Here is a 20,056-nt window from a genome sequence, read left to right on the forward strand (position 1 = left end):
ATCTTCCATTATTATCTTCCATTATTATCTTCCATTATTATCTTCCATTATATTCATATCCCATACAAAGCAGCATTATTCCTAAATAACAAGATCCCACAAAGCACAACAGAACCTGCGGCTTTCCAATTCAATCCATCCCTCTGATTGTGTGCATTAATCGTGTAGATCCATCCCTTGGCGAATACGTTTATAGAAGTCGCACATTCAAAATTTCTCTTGCACCATGACTCCTTTTTCGTTTCGTCCCTTCGCAGGATTCAAAAGGTGCCTTCGTTGCTTTCCTGTAAGAGGTAGAGAGTGGTGGTTGCGGGTAGTAATACGAGTAGAACCCGAAGTAGCTGCAGAGTGGACAATTTATCAAGCTGAGAACTGTGGCTGATCCAAAGTGTAATTCCATACGACAATAAAATGAGACAATGAGAACCGAAGAACAATACTAGCGAGACTGCAAAGAAGATTTTTCGATTTGGTCCCGGTGTCCAAACGCTAGGGATACTGATATATCTCGGTTTCAACGTAAATGGCTCGGAAGTTTTGGTCGTACCAAGTGGCTTCATTGTCGAAATGAAAGGAATAGGTTGAAGGCTCTTATCATTGTTGATAGAGAAAGACTATTGCAGTTTGGCACTCTTTGATAGACAACAGTGTGCAGATTCACAATCGCTACAGATTGCACGCCTTTCACAACCTCTTACTCTACCGGCCATTGTAAGTCCCTCGCAAAACGTATTCTCGCGAATCATACTTTGTATAGGAGCAATGATAACTCGTCTTCTTTCTTCCGCCAACGCAAATGAATCGCTGTTGTCCCTTAATATCCCCTCAATCCACCATTCCAAGTCTGTGCGCTTATTTTCGGTGGCCCTTTCGTAATCAATCCTTCCGCAGTAGTAACGAATATGTTTGCCGATCCAGCCCAGTGTTGCTACATTCCAGGAAACCCAGATACCATATTGAAAATTGAAGCGACAAAGCAGAATTAGGATGCAGACGAAATATAGAATATGGTGAATCTTTCCAAACGTCAAGTACCCGAGGAAATGGTCCCAGCTTCTAATTTCAGGGCGGAAAAACACGAATCATTAGGAGAGATGTCACCATCCACATCAAGACCAAATAGAGGTATTCGCGAAGAGATGATGAACTCGGGATACCTTGTCGCGAACCAGACAGAAAAATTGCGAAGCGTTCTTTTTGGAGTTGGATTTCTCTCTTTCTTCGTTCCGCTGTCCATGATTTCCTTGGAAATCCGAAAGGGAAGTTTGGACTTCTACTTTCATCATAGGATTCGAGAAGCAATAGAACCTGAGAAAGCTTTTCGGATGGAGAGAAGTTTTTGGATAAGATAGAATCTTCACAACGAATTATTCCCTTCCTATCATTTTCGCCTTTGCAGCTACTGCCCATGGCTAAAGAGATCCAGGTAAGCGTCATGATAAACACCCAGTAAGTATCCCCGTCACTGACAAGAAGGCTGTGTCTTTGGAGGAACCAGCATGTGAATGTGGTAAGACAGAAAACCGGCAAGAATCGATAGACTATAAATGCAAGAGCGTTTGGGACACGAGCAAATTTGTCCTCAGGTTCGATTGTAGGGAACTTCATGTGTGCGATCGTGATGCGAACTTAAAAAGGAGAAGATTTTTTTTCAAGGAAGAAGAACAGGTATGTCGTATGTTTTCCTCAGTGTGTGAGAGAGTTGTCCTTTATATTTGATCGCCAATTTACCCGAGGAGCTAGGTAGGTTTAGTGCTAAGTCTAGCCTCCCCACAACCCTAATCGTGCTCCGATGGGCCTCCGCTAATTCATACTCATTGTATCTACACAAACTCATGCTCTTCGTCCCTCCTTGTATGTCCCAAGTCTTGCTCTGATTGGAATGTGCTGAAACCAAGTCTGATGCAGTTCCGCCGGACTGTGAATCAAGTTTGAAAGTTTGTAAAGTTTTCAAAGTTTCAAAGTTTTGAATTTCCCGAATGTCCGAATGGGTTCACGACATTGAGCAGTTTCGATGTAAGAATAACACGAGATTCTTCCTTGACTTCCAGTCAAGACAGTGCACACACATATGTGTTCCTTTCTTTGCGATTCGACGATGATGGTGATGATGATTGCGATACGATAATACGATATTTGATGTGTTGTAGTTGATTTGTTGATTTGTTGGTTTGTTGAGTTTATTAGCTTCTTCGAGGTCGATTCGGATTTGGATTTGGATTTGGATTTTTCCGTCCTCGAATACTGACGCCCAAGGCCACGCGAAGGCCAAACTCTTCTTGGGCTACTCGTGCCCGGTCGGTCCACCCCAGACACCCACAGTAGTTCGGAAGAAAACCCTACTAAAACTGAGGGACTGGTTAGAAACCTTCCAGACGACGAGCGTATTAAAAATATTTCGTCATCGTCGCAGTCATCTCTCCTCCCTCCCCTCAATTCCACTCAATCCTTCTTCGCTTCTTCCGGATCTGGTGTTTTCTTTTTCCAAGATCTCATGGTGCGACACCAGGTTTTTGGTTTAAAAAAATCGTACAAGGTGAACATAGTGGGAATAATAAGTCCAGCCAGACCCACTGGGAGGGGCCACCGATTCGCCGGGGTCATTCCATTCTTTCTTATACTCATTCCCGTATTAGCCAAACCGAAAACATTTATGGCTAATGTAGCCCCGAAAAAGAACCAGGCAGCATCTTTACTGTCGTATCTACGACATTCCAACGCCCAGAAAGCAACCTGGGCAAGCGAACCCAGCAAAAAATACACCAGGTCAGCAGCTATCATCTGTTCAACCAGAACAGATGGGTGGTGGGCGAAGACCACAATGTTCAACCCAAATAAAAATATTGATAAAAACAACTGCAGGTGACGGATAAATACCCATTCCTTCGACGCACCAATAAGAAGGCTGGGAAAAGCGGCGCAGGCGAAAAGAAGAACGAGATCTGCTATGATCCACATAGCTGTTGCTGTTGCTGTTGCTGTTGCTGTTGTTGGTGCTGGTGCTGGTCTTTCTGGTGGTTCTGGTGATTCTCGAGCGAAGTCGAAGCAGAATTTTATCCAGCAACAGTCTAACTTCTCTATCTTCATTGCTCCTCCTGTATTCAGATCACTATACTCATTTGTGTGTAGCAACCATGGTCATTGTTCCTTCCCCTTTTGCATTGATGCTTAGCGAGAACCACTCAATTTTGAATTTCGCATCGATTCTTTACATTAACTGGGACTGGGACATTCAAATTGATTTGATACATTCAGATGCTTTCATACATTCAAAGGATTCAAATAATCCAAATGATTCTATTCATTCAAATAACTTCGCATTTTTAAGTTATCTTATATATTCAAATGCCTTGATACATTCAATTCAATTGATATATTCCAAATACTTCATTCATTCAAACAACTTCATCAGAACCACCAGGATCACCAGCACCACCAACAACATCAAATTATCTCAAACATTCAAATCGTCTTGTATATTCAAATCATTTCCTGCACTCAAACTATCTCATACATTCAACTCATTTGATATATTCAAACTCCCTAATACATTCATTCATCCAACCTCTTTCAAATATCCAAAAAGCCCCATACATCAAAATCATTCCATCCCTCAAATCATTCTACACATTCAAACCCCCCAATATACTCAATTCAATTAAAACATTCAAATCATCAAAAACATCTACACCATCTCATACACTCACCACCTTTGAACAATAGAATCATTACAAACATTCAACCTATCCAGAAAAACAACTTCAATACAAAGAAAGAACCAAATACTCATATCCTTCCTTCCCAGTGCGAAAAACGTTTAAATCACATCATACGATCATAGAAACTTATCATCATATGTAGCAATATGTTTACGTGACGCACTATACACTTTCTCTCAGAGACTGCCTCGTCAAATTAAGAAACACAAATCATTCTTTCTCTTCTCTTCTCTTCTCTTCTCTTCTCTTCTCTTCTCTTCTCTTCTCTTCTCTTCTCTTCTCTTCTCTTCTTTCTTTTCCTTCCCCCTTCATTCGCTAAGGAAAGAGCAGATACCCCCCCTTCTCCTTCCCCTTCCCCAATATCAAGCGTCTATTTTCTGATACTAACACAGTATCATCTGATCTAGGTAGTGTCTAGCCATATACCATACAACTCCTTCCGCAAATACCTCGACATGATAACGTTCCCCAAAATCTAGGACGTAATGAGAAATGGGAGATAGAGATGAGTCGACTAATTGATAAATCATATACCTCTCCAACTTCACTCTCAACACCGATACCCAACACCAAAATCCCATACCAAACTCCCCAACAAAACCTCCCTCATCCTCAGTATCGACTCTCAAACCCTTTTCATCCTAAATTCTACACACACTCTGTTCTCCTCTCACCTCCTTCTCTCATCTCTCACCACCTCTTTCCACCTCTTTCCACCTCTTTCTCCTCCTTCCTTCCCTCACCTCCTCCTTCCACCCCCCTTCCAAAACCTCCAAACCACCAAAAGAGTTCCCAAATCCAAAATTCTCCTCCACTTTCCACTTTACGATTAACATCACTCACTCTCACTCACTGTATCATTATTTCACTATCACATTCTACTACTACCTTTTGATATAAACAAACTAACGGGCTAACTAACTAACTCTCTTTCTCTCTTTCCTTCCTTCTATCCTCCTATCCTCCATTCTCTATTCTTCACATACATACAAATAAACATCTCCATCTCCCCATCTCCCTATCTCCCTCTCCTTATCTCCCTATCTCCCTATTTCTCTATCTTTCTATTTTCTTCATTTTCCTATTTTCCCATCTTTTTATCTTCCTATTTCCCCATTCCCCCCCCCCCCCCCCCTTCCCAAGAACGAGAAAACCCCCAATCAAAAACTCAAAAACAAGCAAAACACAAGATACCAAAATCCCAAGACACCAAACCCCAAGATATCAAAACACAATGAAACAATATACTAGGTAGTCAAAGATAAATTACCTATCTACCTAATACCCCCTAATACCCCCCTAATAGCCCAAAACAACAAAGATATACAAAAGTACAAAAGTAAAAACCACAAACCCATAAAATAAAATGAAAATAAAAAATAAATAATAAAATAAATAAAATCAAATAAATAAAATAAAATAAATAAAATAAAATAAATCAAAGTAAAATAAAATAAAATAAATAAAAGAAAATAAATAAAATAAAATAAAATAAAATAAAATAAAATAAATAAAAGAAAATAATAAAAGAAAATAAAATAAAATAAAAATAAAATAAAATAAAATAAATAAATAAAATAAAATAAAATAAAAGAAAATAAAAGTAAAATAAATAAAAGTAAAATAAAATAAATAAAATACAATAAAAAAAAATAAAATAAAATAAAAATAAAATAAAATAAAATAAAATAAAATAAAATAAATAAAATAAAATAAAATAAAATAAAATAAAATAAATAAATAAAATAAAATAAAATAAATAAATAAAATAAAATAAAATAAAATAAAATAAAAATTAAAATCGGTGAATAAATACATTATTAACTTCCTCGTGGTCTGGTCTGGAAGGTTTGCTGATCGATTTTAAGATGATGTTTTCGGTGAGTGAGAATGAGAATGTAGGTAGGTGTTCTGATGCAGTATGTACTAGGTAGATGCAGATATGATTTTTAGGTTATTATGAGGTTTTTATTGTTTAGTCTATGTATGCTATGTACATGTCACATTTGAAGTGTATGTATCACGGGGCAGGCGGGCTGGATAGGGTTCTAATAACTTTGCCCTAATCTGGCAAGGCTATACTGATTCAGGTAATAGGTTCAGATTGAGGATTAAGATATAGCTCAAAGAGCTACAATACAGGATCTTCTGAGTTGAAGATATACGGAATTCTCACAGCAAACTAGCCCAATCGGACTCTAACTCACTTGCACTCCAATACGAACACTCCTTTCAGTCCTCTCCGATAGAATTAGTATATCATATAAGCTTATACCATAACATTACCCCCCTCCTAAGAATCGAGCTCTATCGAAACAGTATATCACAATTTACAATCTACAAGCAAATAAAGCCTGATCAAGCGAGACCAGGTTTGTCAGGATATCTATAATAGAAATTGTAGATCAGTTCTTGTATATCTTCTAGATAGCTTATAGATTCTTCAATTGGTGTATTGTAGTCGATCTAATGGATAATGTATTTCAGGCAAGATCCTCCACAACCTCTTCTTTCCCAACAGAAGTTCAGGATTTTGGCAATCTCAAAACATTCAAAGCTATCTACTTTTACAAGAAGTAATAACAAATTACACTATCCAGAAACAGAATTATCGTGTACAGAATATAACAGATTAACATGAAAAACAGAATAAATCTTTATCAAGACTGGGAGCTTCAGTTTATAGACATAAGGGCCTATTGGATTCAGGATTTTGAAGAACTCGAGATTCTTCCAATCGAACTTCTTCTATAAATACAGAATCTTGATATTTCTGGTATTTAATTAGATTAAATCACTGGGCAGATATCTATAGGCAGGGGAACAATAGACATCAATATTTTTCAAGTATCAGGTTTGACTAACAGTTAGTTTGGTTTATAGATATAAAAAAATAGCTTTCATTTTAATAATGAATTTTTTAGCATTTTGTATAGCAGAATAGTTATTCTAGAATAATACAGGCTCGAAGCTCAGGCAGAAATGGAATCTGTAATTCGAGAAAAATGAGATTATTCGGGTGCTTTTAGATTAGATATTATTAATAGAAAATTCAATAAATAGGAGCCATTCTGCCCAATCGTCTTGCAGGTAGGCTATATATAATCAGAGGTATTGTTCTAATATCGCATTAGCCCTTTCGATTTATTTATCAATTTCAGGATAGTAAACAGTTGAAAGCTTAGCGGCTACACTCAAGCACTTACAGATATATTTTCAGAATTCAGAAACAAATTGAGCTCCACGATCAGATATAATGATCAGGGGTAAACTGTGGAGCTTCCAGATATTCTTTCGAAACAAATAGGCAATCTTTTCAGAGTTGCAGATACTATAACAAGGCAAGAAATATTTCATTTTCGTTAATCGGTCGATTATTATCATAATAATATCGAAACCAATACTTTCAGGCAGATATATAATGAAATCTATTGAGATATCTTGTCAAACTCTTTACAGAATCGGAAGCAAGCAGAGAATTCCCTTCTAATCTCTACAATTCAAGACAGCATAATAACAACTATAGCAGTTATGAACTCATTGTATAATATAATTATAGTATCCAGACTAATAATAGTTTTAGGATAATAATTCGAAGGTTCGGATATAATGCAAGTAATCAGCAATAAGCGATTCGTAGTACAAATAAAGTAGATAGGTTTTCAGAAGGTTGTGATCGGGAACGTATAGTTTTCCTTAATAATACAGCAGATTATTGTTTTCGATATATTTAGTAAAAGTGATTTTCAAGTGTTTTGGGAATCCCTTTTGTAGGGATTTCAGAACAGATTCAGATACAGGGTCAGCTTGATAGCCTTCATGAAACAGGGTAAACAGATTGACAAAAAGATTTAGAGGGTTTTCTAGATTCTCTAATTATATTACAAAATTAGATATAGATATGATATATAGAATTGCAGACTCTATAACTTTGCCATTTTCTAACAAAATTATGGTATCATCAAAATCCAAGTAATTAATAATATCAATAGGGTTGAGGTTTCTTTAACTATAAATGGTTATAATAAAGTGTACTCTTTTGGTAATCTTGGGTTTGATTAGGGTAACAATAGCGGAAAACAGATCGGAATCCAGGTTCTTTCGTTTCAGAATAATACGGCTTTAGTACAGAAGGTATTCATTCCTCTTCTTAGGGAGATCTTCTAACCTTTTGATTAGTATATCGGGTTTGATATCTAGCTTTCCAGAGTGATAAGTGATTTGGAAATTAAATCGAAATAGAAATTTAGACCAGTAGGTTTAACAGCAGTTTAATAGCTTTGTTGTAATAAAGTATTCCAGATTCCTATGATTAATGATTACTTGAATTAATAATACAATATCTTTCAATTCGGGATACCATTCTTTAAAGCAATAAATAATAACTAGCAATTCTTTATTATAAATCTTATAATTGTATTTAGCTATTAAGTGTTTTTTAGAGAAAAATATAATAGATCTAAATATTCCATTATTATTATATTGAGAGAGTACTCCGACAGATATATAATCAAAGGCATTGGTTTTTACAATCATTTCCTTTTCCCAATTAAAGAAAGTCAGAATAAATACTTCAATAAACGCTCACTTCAATTAGTTAAACGCTTCTTAACAGGTAGGGCTTTATAGAAACAGAATATTCTTTCTAATCAGATTTATCATTAGATTGATAATCTTCGAAAAATCTCTAATAAACTGTTGATAAAAGTTTGAAAATCTAATAAATGCTTGGATATCGGTTATATTAGCAAGTGGTTTCTAATCCACAATTATTCGGATTTTCTCTGGGTCCATTTGGATATTATTGCTTTTTACAATAAGACCTAGAAACTTGGTTTCGAATTTCAGGAATTCGCACTTTTCGAATTTAGCAAACAAGCCGGCTTCCCTCAGTACTTGCAGGACCTTCTGGATATAGCAGATGTATTCCTCTCGAGTTTGGTTATATATTAGAATGTTGTTTAAATAAGCGATGCAAAATATATTCAGATATCCCTGTAGGGAATTATTAATAAATCTCTGAAAGGTTGTAGGAGCCCCTATTAGCCCAAACGGTATGATTAAGAATTCGAATAGTCCGAATCGGATACGGAATGTAGTTAGGTATTCCTGCCCTTTTTTTATTTTTATATTATTGAAGGTAGAGATAATATCAATCTTATTAAAATACTTTATTCCTTTTAGATTATTTAGAGATTCTTTTGTTAATAATAAAGAATATCGATCCTTAACTAACAAGTTATTCAAAATATAATAATCTATACAAAATCGGAGGCCTTTATTGGTTTTCTTGACAAACAAAATAGGGGAAACAGTAGGGGAAGAGTTCAACTAGATAAACCCTTTTTTAAAATTCTCTTCCAGCTATTCTTTAGGGCTTTTAATTTGAAGTGGGATATGAGTATAAGGTATCAAAAAAGAAACAACTCCTTTTTTAAAATGGATCTTATAATTATATAGTCGATAAAGGGGTAGCTTCTCTGTATTCTTTGGGAAAAAGATATCTTTCCAATTTCGGAACTCGAATAATAGATTTTTGAAGTCGAATATCTTCTTCTTTTTATTTAGAATATTATCGATTGTTCAATCGATATCTGGAATATTTCATATTTCCGGTGGGCGTAAGCTGAATAGACTTTCAGAGAGATTGCGGCTATATTCTTATTTTTTAATTCTTCAAAGTAAGCAGGTAGATATATAGATCAGACTTTTGAAGGAATATCTAGTAGAGCTTTTATGCGGGATGGGTGGGATAGAGTGTTACAAAATTCGTAGCAAAACAAGCTATCGAACTGGAACAAGTTTGTTACGAAATCGACATAAAGATTGTATTTTTTAAGTTAAGCTATTTCTAGTATAATAGGATAGTGGGCTAGCTTGGTTATATATAAAACAATCTTTTTCTTGATATAATTGTTGATTCCAAATCCTACTCAAATATAAAAGATAATTCGATTATCGAATAGAGTATTTCCATTGAATTCTATAACTTCAAATGCTGTAGATAGTTGGTATACTAGTATTTTCTGGGAAGATATCCAATTTCGATTTATAAAGGCAATTCCTTTGTATTCGCTATCAATTATAGTGTATATTGGGAGAGTATCTTTTTCTAAGAGTAGGGTGATGAGTAGAATTATCAGATTTATATAATTATTTAGTTTATTTTTCAAAAAAAAGCTATAAATAGTAATAATAGATAAATAGAGGGTATATAGAGAATTATCCTGATTGTGGTTTAGGTTAGGTATATTCTGTTTCCCGAATTGATTGAGCTAGTCGGTAAGCGGGAAGGAGAGTGAGATGGGGAACAAATAAGAACTCAATTCCTTGGAGGACTGTTTGGTACAGGGTTGGTTCTTGTAAAGCTGGTTGTAATAGTAATAACTCGGAGTTGAATAGGACGGGTATCAGGATATAGGCAGTTTTGTATTAAGTAACTAGCAGAGCCATAGTAATAGTATTTGTTGTGTTTCTATTGTGAATCTAGATTTTTAATAATGTATTCCTTTTTTCTAAGCTTAGATTTATTAGGTTTTTAGAAGTAAACTTTGGGCTAGCGAGTTGTAGAGGTGGAATAGTGATTATTCTTTAAGATAAAGTTTTGGAAATAATAGAATGAATATAATGAATTTGTTGTTGGTATTGATAGAATCAATTATCGAGTTATTATAGATGGTTAGTATATTAACGAAATTTATAAATCGAAATAGGGTTATACAATAGTATATCTTATAGTTCGCAAGAGATTCTTTGAAATAGGAGTGGGGTTAGAATATTATTAGATATTTCTCTTTCTAAAACAAGTCTTTAAAATTCTGTAAAGAAGGTATTAAAATCGAGGTGTTTTTGCTTTAGTATATATAGTTTATTCTATATATTTTATATTCGATCAAAATCTCTAAAAATATTTTCAAGATATTCAAGGAATGTAGTATAATCAGTAAACTGAGGAATCCCATAAAAGATCTTAGTGTCAAGGTACGGGTAAAGACTTATATTGTATTATAAGGGTAGAAGAGCTATGGAAAAGTGAAGCCCTACTTATAGGAAATAGGGCGCGCTAGTATGCTGTGCTTGAGGTACGAAGGCAATTACAGATCATATAGTTGGTGCTGTAACAGTACCCCCCGCTTAAAGCAATCAGTTCACGATCGCAATATCAATTGATCTTTTAGAAAACAAAATAATATTAAAATACTCTAATTTCTATTATTAGATTAAATGAACTTTCTTGGGAATAATAATTAATTGCTGAAGCTTTTTAGATTTGTCTCGATCTCGATTTGGGGGTATGCTTGATATAAGTATTAGTAGGGGATTAGGAATAATAGATCTTTTGAAATTTATTCAAATAAATGGTTCTGGTTTATTTGGATTTGTTAAATAGAAAGCGATAATTGTGTTTTCTTGACTATAAAGATCTTCGATGGGTTGTCAAGATACTGGATAATATTTCTATTTGATTTGGTAGTGAAATCCATTCTTGTTATAATAATCAAATAGTTTATTGAATTCTCATTACTTGATTTCCTCATTTATTTTATTATCTCTTTTTAGGATATAGTCTTGATTTCGATAGGATTCGGTTTTGTTGATTGCTTCTTAACCAGCTAGTTTAAATAAGTAATAGAGTAATTGGAATAATAAATTATAGAATATTAAAAAGATCTTAAAATTAATAAAGAGCTGAAATAAACAGGCTTGTTTATAAACTTTTAGAATCTTATAGAGATTATTTTATTTGTTATCATTTTTCTTTATTAAATAATTGATTTTTATATTTTTAATACTAATCTATATTTTGTTATTTTCTTTATATAAAAAAATATTGATACAAATCTTGTTAATATAATCTTTATATCTCTGAATGGATTGAGTGGTTAGGGCTTTCAATTTTGTTAGAATGATATCAAATCGATTTGTAATCTTATTGGCCTTTAGGAATTTGTATTTGTATTGATATGATAGGTTTGGGGGAACAAGTGAAGAGAGCTTAATATTGAGGTATAGATGAAAACTATAGTTAATGAAGAATGGGAATACACCGGTAATCTTTGAAATAATATTATTAAATACAAACTTTATGAGTAGAAGTTAATTGTATTAGTTATCTTAGTAGAAATTTATAAAAGTCCAAAGATATTGTTCTACCATAGTATTGATCCTTTCTGTTTATCTGTCGAATTTGGAATAAAACAAGGAGGATTATTTCAAAGTAATCGATAAACACTCGAATAAGTGCTTCCAGAATTCTGATATAAATTATAAATCTCTATCGGATACTATATTATCAGGTGTACCATATAGACAATAGACTTTTTCGATGAATCAATCAGCAAGCTCCTCTACAAACAATCCTATAATCGGAATAAAATAATGCATTTTTATTAGGCAACAAACAATTATAATGATATATTAATACTTTTTGCTATAGTGTTTGCTGATTAATAATAATATAATATAATCAATAGAGATATTAGACTAGGGGCGGAATGGTATTGGCAGGAGTTCTAGGAATCCAGGTGCGGCAAGATGGGAGGCTTTGGTTCGGAAGTAGAGTTAACAGGCTTGTATATAAGTTTCGATTTCCCTCGATATATTGAGTTATTAGTATGTGTGGGAGACGAGATTAATAGTTTTAACTCAACCGGGATGTTCTGCTGGATTAGTGGAATGTGTTTGGTATATAATCTGGGTGTGAAGCTCAGCGAAGGGGGGAATAAAAAGGTGGTTGTGATAGAAAATTTTATTATTGATTAATCTATAATTTTGAAGAGCAATTCAGAGATCTTTTCGGATCGATAGCGACTAATAGCGAGTAATTAGGTTCTGAAGTGTTTTATATATGATAGTAATCAATTCGGATAATTCGTATGCTTTATTAATAAGATCATCAATCGGCTTCTCAGTATTGGGGATAATCATACTTATAGGTACTGCAATAAGATCAATATTGTTATTTGTTTGTTAAATAAGATTCTTGAATATAGCGGTATCGAATATTCTTTTCGGAAAGACTGTTTGTAAGTGATTCTTGATTCGGTTGTTATTAGGGTTGGTATATACAAAGCGATCTTTTGCTTTTCTATTTAGTATATTAGGGCGAATTGCTTTAAGACCCGGTCTATATATAATATAAAAGTTGAAATCAATTAGGAATTCAGTCTATTTAATTTGTCTTTGATTCAATATCTTTGTTGATATGAAGTACTCTAGATTCTTATGATTAGTAATAATCTCGAATGGCTTTTGAGTTCCATATAATTTGGGTCTCCATTTTTCTAAGGACTTGATGATAGTTAGTAATTCTTTATTATAAATCTTGTAGTTGTATTCGGCAGCGCTGTGTTTTAAAGAGAAGTATGCAATCGGATATAGTCGGTTCTTATTGTTATATTGAGAGAGTACTCTGTTTGTAGTTTAGTCGGAAGTATCTGTTTCGATAATTGTGTGGTGGTGATAATCAAACATTACAAGAATTAAAACGGAAATAAAGATATGCTTTAGGTTTTCAAAGGTATTCTTTTAATTAGTAATTCAATTCTATATATTCTCTTTTTCAGTAGGCGGTTTAAAGATTCTATGATTTTAGAAAAGTTGCGAATAAAGTATTGATAGAAGTTGGCGAATTCTAGAAAGTGTTGGAGGTCTTTTAGTTTAGTTAATGATTTCCATTTGAGGATAGTCTTAATCTTGTTAGAGTTCATTTCAATATTATTAGGAGTAATGATTAGGCCGAGATATTTCGTTTTTCTTGTTTCGAATTTGTATTTGTTAATATCAATTTGTAATCTAGTATTAATGAGTCTCTACACAACTTCGCGAACTTGCTTTTGATGATTTGTAACATTCTTAGAATAAATTAAGATATCGTTTAGATATATTATACAATTCTTATCTAAAAGATCAAAAAGAATATAATTAATATAGTTCTGAAATAAGATAGGAGTATTGCAAAGGCCGAAAAATATTATTAGGAATTCGAATAAGCTAAAACGAATTGTAAAAGCAGTTTTCCATTTGTGACCTTCTATAATCCATAGTTTATTGAATGCAACAATGATATCCAATTTGATATAAACTTTAGTATAGCATAAGATATCAAGGGTTTCTTTGATCAATAGCAATAAATAACAGTTTTTAATAATAATATTATTCAGTCTACAATAATCCTAACAAATTCGAATACCCCCCCTAGGCTTTATAGTTAGAAGAAATGGAACAGTTAATCGGAAACGGGATTTGTGGATAAATCCTTTATTTAGATTATTATCGAGCTATTTGCGAACAACTTGGAGCTCGGTTAGGGACATTGGGTAACCTTTGTTGTACGGAGGCTCTTTATCTGGCATGATCTCGATCTTGTGATTTCAAGAGTGTTATGGCAGGAGCTTGTTGATGAGGGAGGGTAAGAATTTAGTGAACAGATTGTAAAGCTAGGGTGATAGTTTGCTTTGAATTTTTGTTATAGATGGTACAGATCGGTCGGTCTTTTCTATAAACTTTTTGATATCGCTTTTTATAATATTGTAATATAGTTGAATAGGATTGTTTGTTATTATACGGTATAACTCGCAAGCTCTATCTAATTTATCCCAGGTTACTTTTGTAATATAAGCTTTCTGATCTTTATAGAATTGAATAAAGCTATTAACTGTGAGGAACTTTATATTGTTCATTTTCTATCGGATATTTCGTAAGGCATTAATCGATTCTTCAAAGGGCTTCTATAGTGATAAAGGGTTTAATAGAGGTAAAACATTTTGGTTTTGTAGTGGTCTTTTGTATATTCTAGAGCCTGCAATAATCTATGCTGAGGCCGGTTTCAGGATTGGCCGGTTTGATATCATCTTAGCGCGAGTCTCTGTTTTTCTATTAATTCGATAAGTATAATAGCAGTTTAAATCGAATGGTATTGAATTAGTAGAATCTATGTTATAAAGGTTTCTATCAGTATTTTTCTTTATAGTTGGAGTCGGAGGATCGTATTCCAAAAGTATCGATTAGTCTTAGGATAAGAAGAAGGGAGTCTGGAGATTTTTGTTGATAACTTCTTCGGCAAAGGCACAATATGGGATTGAGGTAGATTTCTTTGAAGTAGACTTCAAAATAGACTTCTTAATAGATAACGTGTTTTATCAGCATATGGCTCATATCAGCATGTGGCCCACTTTCACCTCAATTCACACCTTCAAACCTATATTATTCAATCATTATTGAATCAATTGATTAAAACTATTAAGAATCTAATAATCTAGGATCTATTATATTGTTTTGACAAGTTCTTGAATTGTGACCTGGTTTTCCACACTTACTACAATACCTATTAGAAAATGCTTCCCCATTAGGATTTCCCTTATTTTGATGCTCATCGTGTTGAATCTGAATATCAATCTTTTACTGAGATAATATATCAAAAGCCTTTTGTTCAGTAAGTACTCCTCCTTGGTGTAATTGGGTTTTTTTTTGTGTGTCGATATTTGTTTAATACCTCATTTGTTTTTCGAAGTATATGAATCTCAGTATTCAAAAGTGTATTTTTATAAGCTAATCTCTTTATATTCTTAACTAGAATTAATATAGTTTCGAATATAGGTATAGGGGAGCTTGATTGATAACAAGTTATTCAAGATTTAATTAGTGTTGATTGAGAAAAAGTTTCAGTTGAATTGTAAGGGGTTTGAGAGATCTATTGGTTTAGATCGAAAAAGGGGGGAGTAGGTATACGAATTCGAATATCTAGTTTCGAAAGTACAGTTTCAGGATTAAAGGATATTAAACCTGCTCCTCGAAATCCTAATTTCACATTTTGAATTGTAATTGATTTTTCATATACAGTTTTAAAAGCTATAAAGAATTCAACCTTCGAAATATGATTGATATGTGTTTTGATAAATCCATTAATTTGATCATTATATGAACGTTTCAGATTGCTAAAACAATCTATATCAAGTGGTTGAGTTAAATGACTTGAATGCAGTGGTAATCCTAAACATACAATATCATTCTTTTTACAATATGCCTGAAAAGGATCTGATATATAGCTTTTATGTCTATCTAGTATTAATATTCGATATTTGCCCTTTCTTCGATTCTTAATATGCTTATCGAAATATTTCAACCATTTTAAACCTGTTTTATTATTTGTCCATCCATTAGATGTAGGTTTAATAATCCAATCCGCAGGAAAACCGGTTTCGGTATATTAATTGGAAAGATGGACTTGTCCCTGAACCACTAGAAATGGGGGTATAGTTTCACCCTCCCTATTACCACATATGATCGCTGTAGCCCATTCTCTATTGCCTGGTTGTATTGCCTTGCTTCTACCATTTCATTCAGTATTAGTTACTACTATTTCGGGGTATATTATACCCATCATAAAGCCTGTTTCATCAAAATTGTAGAAATCACAATCAAGAATACCATATTTCGCTCGTATATTCGAAACTAATCGAAATCACTTCTCAACAAGCTCAGGATTTTTATAGAGAGCTTTTTGAAAATTATAAACACAACTAAAATATATCTTTAATTCGATTTAACACTTTACAAATCGATACATTCAAAGCTTCCCAACACACTTTTCACCCCTCAATTCAAAAATATGATTTGTTATATCTTCCACATTTCTTAATTTAAATAGAAATCCTCTCTCGTCCATATCAATTATATATTCAGAAATGATATTCTCTTCTAGTTCTGAAAGATTGTAAGATTTATATCGATATTCAGTACGAGGGGATAAACCGTTAATTCTATGCTGTAGTATTATACACGGGATATTATATATATTAGCGATCTTTCGAATACTTAGTTTTTTGTTTTTTTGAATAGCTTTGATGGTAAGGAATATACAAGCTTTTTGATTCTTCGAATTCATCGTGGATTATTGATAAAACGCGTGTTGAAAGAGAAAGGTGTGAATTGAGGTGAAAGTGGGCCACATGCTGATATGGGCCACATGCTGATAAAACACGTTATACGTAATATTGAATTAAACACTATATCTATTGGGATCAGTATATTGTTATAATCAGGGACAACAGTTGTAGTAGAGTTAATTAAACAGCAATATTTGAAGTAATATATAAACATAAACTTAAAAGTTATTGTTGCCCAATTAATGATAGGGTTATAGCATTAAAGCTATAGAAGACCAAGGATTATAGAATCTGTATCGAAAAGATTGGTAATATAGAATAAGCCAATTTCTTTATAATTATTAATCCATAGATCTAACAATGTATATTGAGATAGGATATCAGAAGTCTTTCTATCTACAAGTAATAGATTGCGGGTAGTAGAGAGGGGATATATAGGGATATCAAGTTTGGATATAAGGGTTCTATCTATAAACCTATATCCCATGGCTCTACTATCTACTAAGCCAATAAGTAGAATAATCATATTAAACGCAAGGAAAATTTCCATTGAGATTTTAAGAGATTTGCTATTCATTATTCTAAGATATAAAGGATCCCTAGATATAACCGATCTTTTAATCCACAAAGGCAAACTTTCTATAACAAACCTCGATTCGCAATTATAAATCGAGATTAGTCTTTTAATATACTTAACTAAAGAATTGAATTTCCACTATCATCTAAATGTACAGAGCCTTCAACGAATCCGCTCAGATCTCTACTGCTAGTGGGGATTGGAAAGGTGTATCGAAATGGTGCCGCGGCAGTCAAAAAACGATTAGCAAACAGGAATGTATTTTGGTAAGTAGGGTTATAAGCATTGCGATAGGGTTCAGGGTTGTGATGGTAATCAGTAATAGGAAAACAATGGATATTCAAAGCGTATTGGTTTATAGCAAGGGAATGATTAGGGTATTGTATAGTTCCTGAGTTAATATTATATTTTATATCATTACATTGCTTTTCTTCACAATTGAATTTGATATAACCGGGCTTTTTGTAATAAAAACAGAGACCAAGATCTAGATATTGTTTTCTATTATAATATAATAAGGATCGCTAGTCTTAGCAAGCAGTATCCAATTGCATAGAATCTCCAGAAAGATCAGGCGTAAATATTACAATAGCGATAGCAGACTTCTTTTTATTAGGTTTTTTCTAATCACTAAAATTAATGCTTTAATTCTTATATTGATTATCAAGATGAATCTTTTTCTCTAAATCATTGTAGATACTTTGCCATCAGATTATTCACACATCGATATCAGCGACAGAAAGTTTATTGAAGCGGTTAACTAAAGTATTGATTAGTTCTTGTAAGATTTTGAATTTAAAATTAGCGATTTGTTATTTGGTAGTCTTCTTATATTTGATAATGAGCTACTTGAATTCAATAATAAAGTTATTAAATAGGGTTTTCTTCATTTTATATTTATTGTAATCCATGAAAACTTTGTGTAAGAGATTTAGAGTCTAGTATTGTTTATTTAATTCATACTAGATACCTACTACAATGTACCATCCAGAAAGCCAAAGATCGGAATTATACGCATTATCTGTAATTATATCAAAGTATATCTGATTATTTATATAAATAGAACTAGAAAGTAGACTAACAAGAAATGTGATTTTCTGAAACTCTGATTTATTTTTGTAATTCGCAATTAAACAGTAATTGATTACACTACGAAAAGTTGTATACTGATCTTAATGCTTTACAATATCTTGCTTATCACCACTAAACTTTTCGAAAGCAATGAGATATTTACAACAAGATGAAGCTTACGAATTATTGTAAACAATAATCTTCAATATCTCAATTATATTTTTCAATTCGACAATCTTTAATTGAACATTGATAACTTGGGCTTGAATAATGGCAGCTTGAACTTATAATAAGCCTGTAATTGATTCAATCGATTCAAATACAGCTTGAGTGATAATGAAGTATGCAGCGTTTGGATTATTGAATAGATCTGTAAAGAGAGAGATATCGGTTTCGATAGAATTGAGAATATGATTCAAGAAAAGGAACTACGGAGGTAAGCTAGATGCAGGCGTTTCTGGTATAAATGCTTGTTCACCTATTTTCAATACTTTTTGAGGCTCAAAACATCGGCGACAAGGTATACAATAGATCAACAATGAATGCAATCGATGCGATTGAAATAAGATGTTGGTGGGGCTTTGGAAATAAAATAAGAAATAAAGCTGTAATAATTTATTTGAAGATAATATAAATTATCAAGGTATAGGTAAAGACTTATATTGTATTATAAGAATAGAAGAGCTATAAAAGAGTGAAGCTCTACTTATAGGAAATAGGGCGTACTAGTATGCTGTGCCTGAGGCACGAAGGCAACTACAGATCATGTAGTTGGCGCCGTGACACTTAGATAATATAAGCTTATATATCTTTCTAATAAATCTTCTAGTAATATAAATCAAATAAATAGAAATTATTGGGAATCTATTATTATTCGCATTTAATTTTTTATATATCTATTAAACAAATCTATATAGGTTAGAGTGAATGTTATCAAACTCTTTTGAATTGGGAATATATTTACTTAATCGAGTGGTTGAAATAGATATAGTAAGTTCGGGAATAAAGTTAGTGAGAGTTTTAGGGAATACAGTTTTCAAATGAGTAGATATAGTAAGTGTAGATTTGGTAAGACAATCGAATAAATAGGCGTTTTGAGTAGTAACTTGTTTGTGCAGAGCGGTTTGAATATATTTGTAGATTAGGAATTCGGAAATTTCGTATTCAAATAATCTGTTAATCTTCTTCAGTTTGATATAATACACAGATGCTGACTGGAGATATTGATATCAAATCTGGGGGTCCTTCAATACAAAAACACTAAATTCCAAGGAGTCCCTAAACCAGCTAGACAGGTGTGGAATAATTATTGCAAAAGTGATATTTTAATAGATAAAAGCTATATAATATTACAAAATAAATAGACTAGATAAAGTTCTAATAACTTTGCCCTAATTTGATAAGACTATATTGATTTGAATAATAGATTTAGATTGAGAATTAAAATATAGTTCAAAGAGCTACAATATAGGATCTTCTGAATTGAAAATATATAAAATTCTCACAGCGAGCTAGCCCGATCGGGCTCTAGCTCGCTTGCGCTCCGGTGCGAGCGTTCCTTTCGGTCCTCTCCGATAGGACTAGCATATCACGTGAGCTCACATCGTGACAGTATGTCGTAATATTCGGGTTCATCTATATATCAAGTTGACCCTCACATCCACTCATGACATGTGTACGAATAAGCGCCCATATTTTCCATCAATGCTTAGAAATAAAGTCAAATATTAGTACATTCATTCGACCAGTCTATATTCATATATAACTATTCTAGTCTCTCCACACTACATCCCTCGATTCAT

At 33.0% G+C, this 20,056-nt stretch overlaps 2 protein-coding genes across 2 annotated transcripts; one reads left to right on the top strand and one right to left on the bottom strand.

The window, feature by feature from the left end:
- Positions 1–1,007: 1,007 nt before the first annotated feature.
- EAF02_011792 (uncharacterized protein) lies at positions 1,008–1,970 on the top strand (the record flags this gene model as incomplete). The annotated part of the gene is made up of 3 exons (XM_038907839.1): positions 1,008–1,335; positions 1,451–1,668; positions 1,965–1,970. The coding sequence occupies 3 exons, from the start codon at positions 1,008–1,010 to the stop codon at positions 1,968–1,970; spliced, it is 552 nt and encodes a 183-aa protein (XP_038752348.1).
- A 472-nt stretch (positions 1,971–2,442) lies between these two features.
- EAF02_011793 (uncharacterized protein) lies at positions 2,443–3,087 on the bottom strand (the record flags this gene model as incomplete). The annotated part of the gene is made up of 1 exon (XM_038907840.1): positions 2,443–3,087. The coding sequence occupies one exon, from the start codon at positions 3,085–3,087 to the stop codon at positions 2,443–2,445; it is 645 nt and encodes a 214-aa protein (XP_038752349.1).
- Positions 3,088–20,056: the final 16,969 nt, after the last annotated feature.

This window comes from Botrytis sinoallii (assembly GCF_014898435.1).
Source record: "Botrytis sinoallii strain Bc 23 chromosome Unknown BSIN_036, whole genome shotgun sequence".
NCBI lineage: Eukaryota > Fungi > Ascomycota > Leotiomycetes > Helotiales > Sclerotiniaceae > Botrytis > Botrytis sinoallii.